Source organism: Hyla sarda, chromosome 4, assembly GCF_029499605.1.
Source record: "Hyla sarda isolate aHylSar1 chromosome 4, aHylSar1.hap1, whole genome shotgun sequence".
Classification (NCBI taxonomy): Eukaryota; Metazoa; Chordata; class Amphibia; order Anura; family Hylidae; genus Hyla; species Hyla sarda.
This window is the reverse complement of record NC_079192.1, coordinates 23,112,998-23,125,392: the sequence shown is the minus strand read 5'-3', so window position 1 is coordinate 23,125,392 and position 12,395 is coordinate 23,112,998. Positions and strand designations below refer to the sequence as shown.

At 44.3% G+C, this 12,395-nt stretch overlaps 1 protein-coding gene across 7 annotated transcripts in view; it reads right to left on the bottom strand.

Annotated features, from left to right (window-relative positions):
• Positions 1–4,693: 4,693 nt before the first annotated feature.
• The window catches only part of GPC2 (glypican 2), a 90,736-nt gene continuing 83,034 nt past the window's right edge, over positions 4,694–12,395 (bottom strand). For 6 of the 7 annotated variants that reach the window (XM_056570151.1, XM_056570149.1, XM_056570155.1 and 3 more), the window contains 3 exons: positions 8,986–9,338; positions 5,337–5,512; positions 4,694–5,223 (listed from right to left, as the gene is read on the bottom strand). In XM_056570151.1, coding sequence (XP_056426126.1) covers positions 4,976–5,223; positions 5,337–5,512; positions 8,986–9,338 — 777 coding nt within the window. In that variant the 3' untranslated portion in view covers positions 4,694–4,975. The remainder of the gene's footprint in view (positions 5,224–5,336; positions 5,513–8,985; positions 9,339–12,395) is intronic. The other variant, XM_056570150.1, reaches the window with a different exon arrangement.

Here is a 12,395-nt window from a genome sequence, read left to right as displayed (position 1 = left end):
CTCTAGACCACCAGGCATAATACATATTAACAGTAATCCTATAAATATGCTAGGCCACCAGGGATTATAGATATCAAAAGTAATCATTTCATCACTCCAGACCACCAGGAATAGTGGATATAAATAGTAATCCTTATATCACTCTAGAGTCTAAAGTGTTAAAATAAGTACTATTCATATCCACTATTCTTGATGGTTTGGAGTGATGAAAGGATTACTATTCATATTTACTATTCCTGGCGGTCCAGAGTGATGAAAGGATTACTATTCATATTTACTATTCCTGGCGGTCCAGAGTGATGAAAGGATTACTATTCCTGGCAGTCTAGAGTGATGAAAGGATTACTATTCCTGGCGGTCTAGAGTGATGAAAGGATTACTATTCATATTTACTATTCCTGGCGGTCCAGAGTGATGAAAGGATTACTATTCCTGGCAGTCTAGAGTGATGAAAGGATTACTATTCCTGGCGGTCTAGAGTGATGAAAGGATTACTATTCATATTTACTATTCCTGGCGGTCTAGAGTGATGAAAGGATTACTATTCATATCCACTATTCCTGGTGATCTAGAGTCTAGACCACCAGGAATAGTGGATATGAATAGTAATCCTTTCATCACTCTAGGCCACAAGGCATAATAGATATAAGATATAACCCCTTTATCACTCTACACCCCCAGGGATAAAATACATCATTAGTAATCCTTCCATCACTCTACATCACCAGGGATAATATTAGCAGTAACACTAAAAATTCTAATGCTTTTATTAGTCTAGACCGCCAGGGATAAAAGATATGAATATTAATCTTTTCATAACTCTACACTACCAGGGATAATAGATAAAAACTATAGTCGTTTAATCACTCTAGGCCACCAGGGATAATAGATATAAACTTTAGTCCTTTTATCCCCCTAGACCACCAGGAATAATAAATATCAACTATAATCCTTTAATCACTCTAGACCACCAGGAATAATAAATATAAACTATAATCCTTTTATCACTCCAGACCACCAGGATTAATAGATATCAACTATAGTCCTTTAATCACTCTAGACCACCAGGAATAATAAATATAAACTATAATCCTTTTATCACTCTAGACCACCAGGATTAATAGATATCAACTATAGTCCTTTAATCACTCTAGACCACCAGGAATAATAAATATAAACTATAATCCTTTTATCCCTTTAGGCCACCAGGATTAATAGATATCAACTATAATCCTTTAATCACTCTAGACCACCAGGAATAATAAATATAAACTATAATCCTTTTATCACTTTAGGCCGCCAGGATTAATAGATATCAACTATAGTCCTTTAATCACTCGAGACCACCAGGAATAATAAATATAAACTATAATCCTTTTATCACTTTAGGCCGCCAGGATTAATAGATATCAACTATAATCCTTTAATCACTCTAGACCACCAGGGATATTACAGTACATTGGGCCTACATACAAGTGTACAGCTCCTCTAAATGAATCACTGTCCCAGTAGCATTTATTAAATACTGAATATTTCATCTTAAAAAGGATCCACATTGATATAACAGGACGAGATCTAAAAAAAATGTCTACATTAAAAAAGCTATTCAACAATTCATCGCTGGAACCAGAAGAAAAATGGAAGGTCAAGGTCTAAAGTATTGTCCTTCCACACAATGTATCTGTATATAGGTAATAGGGGGGCAATGGAGGTTATACACCAGTGGTCTTCAACCTGCGGACCTCCAGATGTAGCAAAACTACAACTCCCAGCATGCCCGGACAGCCTTCGGCTGTCCGGGCATGCTGGGAGTTGTAGTTTTGCAACATCTGGAGGTCCGCAGGTTGAAGACCACTGTTATACACCCACCTCCCCACATTAACACTTTTGTTTCTGACTCACGCTGCTGAATCATTACAATGTAAATTAAAGGGGTTTCCTGGCTTTATGTATACAAATTTATGCATTTTTTTTTTTTTGCATAATTTTGGGAGCTTTCTAACCTTCCTGTAACTTATGGTCTCTACTTGCTGTCAGTGAATGGAAACATTCCTATTTTGGGTGAAAACCTGTTCTGATCATGTTTTACTCAGACAGGTGTAAGGGCTGAAAACATGTGCTTTGCCACACATTTAAAGGGGTGCTCCGCTGCTCAGCGTTTGGGAGAAACTGTTCCCAGTGCCGGCGCCGGGAGCCTGTGACATCATAGCCCCGCCCCCCTCATGACGTCATGCCCCGCGGGGGCGGGGCGTGACATCATGAGGGGGCGGGGCTATGATGTCAATGCAGCGGAATGTCCATGCGCAATACCGTAATTACGCACAGACATTTCGTCGTGTGAACAATACCCTAAGAGATCTGATAGGATCAGGCAGCGGTGACAGTAGGACTGGTTTCATTCTCTGCAAGTTATCAAGAATGTTTCCATTCACTGACAGGAAGTAAAGATCTTGATCTTGTACCATGCAGAAAACACAATGGGGGAGATTTATCAAAGGATTTAGACTGTTTTTTTTTTTTTTTCCTGTCTAAATTTGTCGCACAGAAAGTCGCAGTCTAAATATGTGCGACTTTTTCACGACTTTTGCTTTAGAGGATTTCTAGAACATGATGCATTCTAGTCTATTTTAGACAGAAAAATGCGTTGGTGCTGAATTTATGAAAGGCGACTTTACGGCGACAAGTCGCATCGGCTGAAAGTACGCCGAAATGTCAGACCATGCTGGAGCAGGTATAAATACAGTCTAAAGCATAGATCACGAAGTCCGTGCGCAGAATTTATCAAGAGCCGTGCGCCTTTTAATAAATTAAAGGGGTACTCCCTCCGGTGGAAAACTTTTTTTTATTTTTTTTAAATCAACTGTGCCAGAAAGTTATACAGATTTGTAAATTACTTCTATAAAAAAAAAAAAAAAAAAAATCTTAATCCTTCCTGTACTTATTAGCTGCTGAATACTACAGAGGAAATTCTTTTCTTTTTGGAACACAGTGCTCTCTGCTGACATCATGACCACAGTACACTCTGCTGACATCTCTGTCCATTTTAGGAACTGTCCAGAGCAGCATATGTTTGCTATGGGGATTTTCTCCTACTCTGGACAGTTCTTAAAATGGACAGAGATGTCAGTAGAGAGCACTGTGCTCGTGATAAATTCTGTGCACTGACTTTGGGATCTATGGTTTAGACTGTATTTATACCTGCTCCAGCATGGTCTGACATTTTGGCGTACTTTCGGCCAATGCGACTTTTCGCCGAAAAGTCGCTTTTCATAAATTCAGCACCAACGCATTTTTTTTGTCTAAAATAGACTAGAATGCATCATGTTCTAGAAATACTCTAAAGCAAAAGTCGCGAAAAAGTACACACATACACACATTGTAGATATAAAAACTAATAATAATTTGAGGAATTGAAATGCAAAATCAGACAGTGTCCTAAGTTTTCATTATAAAACCTGAAACTCCATTTAATACACACCAGGCAGCCATAGCAGAGGTAGTTTTTTTTCCATAGATGTTTTCTTCTAGAAACAGCTCTACTGTCGTCCTCTGTTTGTGTCTGGTATTGCAGCTTAGTTCCATTGAAGTCAATAGAGCCGAGCCGTAATACCTGAAACAACCTAAGGTCAGGTGTGGCGCTCTTTTTAGAAAAAAAAAAGCTATGTTTTACTAATAACCTCTTTAAAGGATCTGCCACTAACATCTTGGCACCAGATTCCACAGGACACCTTAAAGGGGTACTCCGCCCCTAGATATCTTATCCCCTATCTTGACCGCTGCTGGGGACCCCCTGCGATCTCCCTGCTGCACCCAAGGTTTGTTTAGAGCATTGGTTGCAGTGCCGGAGGCTCTTGGCGTTACGGCCATGCCCCCTCAATGCAAGTCTATGGGAGGGGGCGTGATGGCAGTCACGTCCCCTCCCATAGACTTGCATTGAGGGGGGGTGGCTGTGACATCACGAGCAGGGCATGGAAGTGACATCACGAGCTTTCGCCCTGCATCGCCAGTCAGTCGGCACGGAGCGAAGTGCACTGGATGTCTGGGGTGCCATAGCCTTTGGATAGGGGATAAGATGTCTAGGGGCGGAGTGCCCCTTTAAGACGTCTTGTGGAGTCCATCCCATCGATAGATTGAAACTGCTTTGGTGGCACAAGCAGAATGTACAGTGTAGTAGGGGTTAACAACCACATGTTAGTCACACCTTTGTACCTGGATTTAGTGGCTTTATTCCAATAAAACATTTTTTTTATATAGATATGACATCTTATCCCCTATCCTTTGGAATACCCCTTTAACCTGAAAGGTGGACACTTACAGGCCATGTGCAGGCAATGTTAAGCGGACCTGACCCGTCTGACACTTGGCGGTTGCTATATAATACATTTTTTTTTATTGGAATAAAACCACTAAATCCAAGTAAAAAGGTGCGACTTGCATATATATATATATGGTGGTAACCCCTACTACACTGTGTTGCTAGATAGACCACTTTAGATCAAGCCCTTTAAAGGGGTACTCCACCGCCCCAGTGTTCGGAACATTTTGGGTGCGGGCTGCAGAGGTTGTGACCTCTTGACCGCGCCCCCTTGTGAAGTCACGCCACACCCCCTCAATGCAAGTCTATGGGAGGGGGCGTGGCGCCAGCCACGCCCCCTCCCATAGACTTGCATTGAGGGGGCGTAGGCGTGACATCACGACCCCCGTAGCCTGCAACCAGCGTTCGGAACTAAATGTTCTGAACACTGGGGCAGTGGAGTACCCCTTTAAGGTGACAGATATACGGATAGCAGCTACTTGGGCATACATGGTGTCGGCACTGCTGCTATGGATGATACGTTATATCCTCTACTACTGGATGTCATGTGCTTTGCCATCTCAGTAATGTGAGGAATGGGAGAATCCAATAATAAGTTGTATTTTATGATCACAGGCCGCACTGGTCAGAATCCTGATGACTACAATCACTTTGTCGAGGTCACATAGATACTAAAAGCCTTGCGACTAAGGTCATGAGAATGATGACACACGTGGGGGACCCCAACGCTCCTGCCCCATCATTGTTCCTACCCCCACCCTTCCTACCACCCCTCCCTCTCCCGCCTGCACCCTGCTTCTTGTCCTTGCCAGGTCGCTCCTTTCGCTCTCCGCCACCTCCCTGGACTTTGATGACGGGTTTCTCCGTTACAGGTTCCCCCCCACCAGAGCCTCCGCTGCCTTCATCATCTAATTAAAAAAACACACACACATACAGTATATTACAGAAGGGCCATAGTGATCAGTAGATCCTTGGGATAGGGACGGTATAGGACTTGGGATGCACCTCTGGTAACACTTACAGGGATCCTGCGTCTCGCTGTCCCTCCCGCTGTACGCCGCTTTCAGTTTGCTCCTCACCACGCGAAGCTGCAGCCCCAGCTGGCGGGTTCTAGGATCCGGCGGCGACATCGGTAACTCCACCTCCGGATTATTGATCTGATTTACGACTCCATCACCTGTGACCTGCGGGAGATACCTGGGGATCAGGAGAATAAGGAAAGAGATGTTAATAAAACACTTTAGAAATGATTTACCTCCCACGGGCAGGATGCAGGAACGTATGGGAACGGAGTTCCTGCACTTTTTTCCACAGCAGGAACACTGTTCCCATTAGAAGGAGTCCTGCTAGACCAGCCCTTGAGTTCCCACACTTTTTTTTTTTTCCCCAGGACTTGACCCCTGCCTAAGGGTGTATTCACACGTACGGTATCCTGCGCATATTTGACGCACAGGATTTGAAGCTGCAGATTTTGTGTGTTCAGTGTAAACTAAATGGCTGTACACAACATCAAATCTGCAGCTTCAAATCCTGCGCGTCAAACTGTACCTGTAAATAGACCCTAAGGGTCTATTCACACGAAAGAATTTAAACCTCAAATTAAAGCCCATAGACTTCTATAGGATTCCGCACTCCCATTCATACTTTTGAATTTCCGCTTGCGGAATTCCGCAAGCGGAAATTCAAAAGTATGAATGGGAGTGTGGAAGCCCATAGAAGTCTATGGGCTCCAATTCGAGGCGGAATTCCGCAAGCGGAAATTTTGCCGTGTGAATAGGCCCTAAAGGTCAATTCACACTTCCTTGTTTTTGCTGCTGCAGCTTTAGCTGCCCAATAGACTTCAATGGGAACCAAAATCTGCTACAGTAAATCTGCAGCAAAAAAAAAAGGCACGTGTGAACTGACCCTAAAGGAGTATTCCGTTCTTGTGATTTTGCCTTTGGCCGCTTTGCAGACGCTAAAGAAGGTCAGACACTGAATGCAGCTCAAGCAGGGAAATTACACAACTTACGTAACTCCCATTGACTTAAATGGGTGTTGCTCAAACAGCGTAGCCCGTAAGCTACAGTATTTATATAACTATGCCTATGGGACTACACCATTTGCATACCTCCCATTATTGTCTCCAATAGGATTCTGCTGCATTGTGGACACTACAGATTTTTGGCGGAGGAACATGTATATTCTTTCGGCGGAAATCTGTGCGGACATGCACCATCCCAATTGATGGCAAAGCAGTCCGCGCGGATTTCTGCTGAAAGGATAAACGTGTTTATTCTTTCGGCGGATTCCAAAATTTTAATTTCCGTGTCGGAATATTCTACTGCGAAAATTCTGTAGTGTGCACAGAGGGGTTTTGGCAGCGCCCACATCTGATAGAATCTCCATCCGGAATATGTCTAGGTGGAGATTTCGTAATGTAAATGTAGCCTTAGACTTCCTTTCCTGTTCTATGTGTGATGATAAGGAGGAGGCTGCTAGAAAGTAATCTGTACTGCATTACTGCAAAAGGTGACACCGGTATATGGATAAGACAATAGGAGCTCAGCCTACCCTCCACCGTAGAATGACCTCTGCACAGGTCATAGGGCATGCTTACAAACCTGCCCCATATGAAAAATAGGGTTTCTTTCTGTCTTTGTCCATGGGGTTTGCTGTAACACCTATCTCTAAATCCTGTTAAAAACAACTTGGGTCAAGATAGTCGCGCCCCCCTTCCCCCATAGTAATGTCAAAAAAATAAAAACAGTTAAAAAAAAAACAACATGTCTTTGTTTCAGGCTCCAATTAGTAGGAAAAAATGTAGGTGACGCATTCCTTTTAACATAGGCACGAGGTACATAGGTTATGGGGGCATTCAAAGGTTAACATGTAGAGATGAGCAAACTTACAGTAAATTCGATTCGTCACGAACTTCTCGGCTCGGCAGTTGATGACTTTTCCTGCATAAATTAGTTCAGCTTTCAGGTGCTCCGGTGGGCTGGAAAAGGTGGATACAGTCCTAGGAGACTCTTTGCTAGGACTGTATCCACCTTTTCTAGCCCACCGGAGCACCTGAAGGCTCAATTAATTTATGCAGGATAAGTCATCAACTGCCGAGCCGAGAAGTTCGTGACGAATCGAATTTACTGTAAGTTCGCTCATCTCTATTAACATGCAAGTAGGTTCTCAGCATGTCACCTTCAGGTCCAACATTCTGTCCTGATTAATTTCTCCATATTTCTTCTACTGCAGTCAGAGTTCCTTTTTTTTATACCGTAGTTCCCTAGCATAGCCATAGGGTTAGATTTCAGTGGTCCCCAAACTGTGGCCCTCCAGATGTTGCAAAACTATGAGCACCAGCCATTGGCTCTCCGGGCATGAAAGGAGTTGTAGTTTGGGAAGCACCGAGTAAGATTGTTATATTGTGTCAGTGTAGAGTCACTGCTAGGGGAAGTTTATGAGCTTTCTGTATATACTTTTTGTATACAATAAAGTCCATTATAATTTATATTGTTTAAAGGGTACCTCTCATCAAATAAACTTTTGATATATTTTAGATGAATGAATGTTGAATAACTTTCCAATAGCATGTTAATGAAAAATATGCTTCTTTCTATTGTATTTTTCCCCATCAGTCCTGTTAGCAAGCATTACTGACTCATGCTGGAGTCCTAAACACTCAGAGCTGCCAGCCTGCTTTGTTCACAGCCAAACAGGCTGTGAACAAAGCAGGCTGGCAGCTCTGAGTGTTCTCCTTTGTGAACAAAGCAGACTGGCAGCTCGTAGTGTTTAGGACTCCAGCATGAGTCTGAAATGCTTGCTGCCAGGACTGGTAGGGAGACCCCTAGTGGTCATTTCTTCAAAGTGGAAAATTAAATAGAAAGAAGCATATTTTTTCATAACATGCAATTGTGAAGTTATTCTGCATACATTAATCTATAATATATCAAAAGTTTTTTTGATGAGAGGTACCCTTTAAAGGGGTATTCCTGTGTTGTATTTTTTTATATTATCCTGGGGGCATGAAAAAATTAAAAATAAGGCATACTTATATACCATTCCAGCGACTTCTGGTCACCTGACAATGCTTCCAGATGAGCAGTCTCAGCCCCTGCCCCCTCAGCCAATCACTGACTGAGGTGGGACACTGTCGTGGAAGTAGCGTTAGGCAGTGACTAGCAGACTGGAAGTTGCTGGAACATAAGATTTAAAGGGGTACTCCGCCCCTAGATATCTTATCCCCTATCCAAAGGGACCCCCGCGATCTCCCTGCTGCACCCGGCATTCGTGTAGAGCGCCGGGTGCAGCGCTGGAGGCTCGTGATGTCACGGCCACGCCCCCTCAATGCAAGTCTATGGGAGGGGGCGTATCACGCCCCCTCCCATAGACTTGCATTGAGGGGCGTGGCCGTGACGTCAAGAGCAGGGCGTGACTGTGAAGTCACGAGCCTCTACCCCGAATCGCCAGTCATCCGGCACGGAGCAAAGTTCGCTCCGTGCATCGGATGTCTTGGGTGCCGCAGCCAAGATCGCGGGGGGTCTCCCTTTGGATAGGGGATTAGATGTTTAGTGGCGGAGTACCCCTTTAAGAGGCCACGGCCAGTTTGATTTATTCTTTTATTTTTACAGCTCCCCAGTATAATATAAAAATGTGGCTTCCTGTACAGCGCCGATTTTGTCTTTGCTCACCTTCCCCGGGTCTGTCCGTTCCAGCACTTGTCCTGGTTGCTGAGACCGGCAGAGACCCTGTGATCAGAACACAGAGACAGAGGGAGAAGCTTCCAGAGGCCGCGCAGTTGGCGGAGTTTGGACACCACGTCTGATACCTGCCGAGAAGAAGACACAACATAAGGCGAGGATATGGACAGATGGGACATTGCAGCTACGACGGACCAATATGTTCTTACCAGCCTGTCTATGTTGGTGCCGGCAGCTGATGTGGGCTTCTCCTCATTGCTGTACACTTGAAACGTCCTCCTTGGCTCTTGATGAGGGGAACGTTTGGTTCGGGATGGACGCGGAGTGCCACACGACTGGAATATCTATATAATAACATTGTGATCAGTTTAAAGGGGTACTCCGGTGAAAACCTTTTTTCTTTTAAATCCACTCTTGGCAGAAAGTTAAACATATTTGTAAATTGTTTCTATTAAAAAAAATCTTAATCCTTCCAGTACTTATTAGCTGCTGAATGTTACAGAGGAAATTCCTTTCTTTTTGGAACACTGATGACATCACGAGCACAGTGCTCTCGGCTGACATCTCCGTCCATTTTAGCAACCATGCGCAGCAGATATATGCTAAGGGCAGCATGGTGGCTCAGTGGTTAGCACTGCTGCCTTGCAGTGCTGGGGACTTGGGTTCAAATCCCACTAAGAACAACAATAAATAAAGCGTTATAATTATTATAATAATGTCAGCAGAGAGAACTGTGCTCGTGATGTCATCAGAGAGCATTCCAAAAAGAAAAGAATTTCCTCTGTAGTAGTATTCAGCAGCTAATAAGTACAGGAAGGATTAAGATTTTTTTAATAGAAGTCATTTACAAATATGTTTAACTTTCGGCCACCAGTTGATTTAAAAGAAAAAAGGTTTTCACCGGAGTACCCCTGTAAGTATGAAGACATAGGTGGCCATGGGCAGAAGATCACTTATGGACCATGCTAAGACTTTTGAGCTGTACACTGGCTGTTACGTGTATGATACATCATATTGATAAGTGTATATTTTACTTAGCAGAACCCTAGTCAGCCTGGGATATATCTTAATTACCAAGTCTCAAGTCTAATTCAAGAAGGTGAAAAGCACCATAAGTCTCAGCAAGGCAACAGGGCTTCCAAGGGTTACACTGCATCTCTTCTACTCCGTCCCGTACTGTGAGTGTTGTACCATCTATACCTGCTCTGTAAAAGACAGTTATCTGTAACCCGGCATCAGTGTGTTTATTGCCCCGTGTCTGGCCCAAGAGAAGCTGTCTCCACCTCGGACCATGTATAGGCTAACGGTGCCCTGGCGTCACAAATCGACAGGTCTACCTTGCACCCCCCCGTGTCCCCAACACACTAGGTATTGGAGCATGGAAAATGAATACAGTGAAGTCTCTTTGACACAACCACTCCAAGATTGCATTGAAAAGTGGAAAATAGTGTGGCCTTTTGGGGATGTTTGATATAGTAAATACAGTACAGCACATGTGTGATAGAATAAATACAACACATTTTACAGTCATAAACAGTATTTTTGTAGAATTGTTAGTTTCAACATTAGTTGTCGAATGAAATAGTAGTCTAACTTCCTTAATATTACTCCACCCCCCCCCCCCCTCTATCCCAACTTTACATAATACAGTGCTTGTACATTAAGGGATATTCCAGCTCATAAAAGCTTATCCCCCATGAACAGGATAGGGGATAAGTGTCTGATCGTGGGGGGTCCAACCTCTGGGACCGCCGCAGTCTCCATAATGAGGCTCCAACTCTCTGCTGCATGGAACAAAGGGTCCACAAACACTATGTATAGTCTAAGGGAGCAACGGGGGTTGAATAAATCTGATAACACTGGATTTTCCTGTCTGATCAGAAGGCATTGTCCCTGCCTGTGCTTCAGTTGGGACAAAGATGATGCTGCAGCTAAACAGGACCATATTCTGGATGTATGGGGACCCCTAGTGGTCTTTTTTTTTTTATAAGCCACTAGCTGAGTACCCGGCGTTGCCCTGTATTTCCTACCTAATCTTTGTGGGTGGAGGAAAAGCAACATAGGAGGAAGCACTTGTACTCATATCCCGACCTTATATCCCATCTTCCGTCCTCATATCCCGTCTCCTGTCCTCATGTCTCGCCCCCATATCCCAATCTCATATCCCGTCTCCTGTCCTCATATCCCGTCCCCATATCCCAACCTCATATCCCATCCTCATATCCCTTCCTCATATCCCAACCTCATATCCCGTCTCCTGTCCTCATATCCCTTCCTCATATCCTGTCTTTATATCCCGTCCTCATATCCCTTCCTCATATCCCAACCTCATATCCCGCCCCCATATCCCAACCTCATATCCTGTCTCCTGTCCTCAAATCCCTTCCTCATATCCCGTCTTTATAGCCCGTCCTCATATCCCATCCTCATATCCCGTCCTCATATCCCGTCCTCATATCTGGTCCTCATATCCCTTCCTCATATCTCGTCCTCATATCCCGTCTCCTGTCCTCATATCCCTTCCTCATATCCCGTCTTTATATCCCGTCCTCATATCCCTTCCTCATATCCCAACCTCATATCCCGCCCCCATATCCCAACCTCATATCCTGTCTCCTGTCCTCAAATCCCTTCCTCATAGCCCGTCTTTATATCCCGTCCTCATATCCCATCCTCATATCCCGTCCTCATATCCCGTCCTCATATCTCGTCCTCATATCCCGTCTCCTGTCCTCATATCCCTCCCCCATATCCCTCCCCCATATCCCAACCTCATATCCTGTCTCCTGTCCTCATATCCCACCCCCATATCCCAACCTCATATCCTGTCTCCTGTCCTCATATCCCTTCTTCATATCTCGTCCTCATATCCCGTCTCCTGTCCTCATATCCCTCCCCCATATCCCAATCTCATATCCTGTCTCCTGTCCTCATATCCCGCCCCCATATCCTGTCTCCTGTCCTCATATCCCGCCCCCATATCCCAACCTCATATCCCTTCCTCATATCCTGTCCTCATATGCCGTCCTCATATCCCGTTCTTATATCCCGTTCTTATATCCCGTCCTCATATCCCGTCCTCATATCCCGTCCTCATATCCCGTCCTCATTTCCCAACCTCATATCCTGACCTTATATCCCGTTCTCATATCCCGTTCTCATATCTCGTCCTCATATCTCGTCCTCATTTTCCGACCTCATATCCCGACCTCATATCCCGTCTCCATATACTCTCCTCAATACTTGCATGGGACTTGAGACAAAAACCCCAAACCTTCATGTAAAGGAGCAGGTTAGGGTTAATTTAACTAACTTCATATCTCGTCCTCATATCCCGTCTCCTGTCCTTATATCCCTCCCCCATATCCCAATCTCATATCCTGTCTCCTGCCCCCATATCC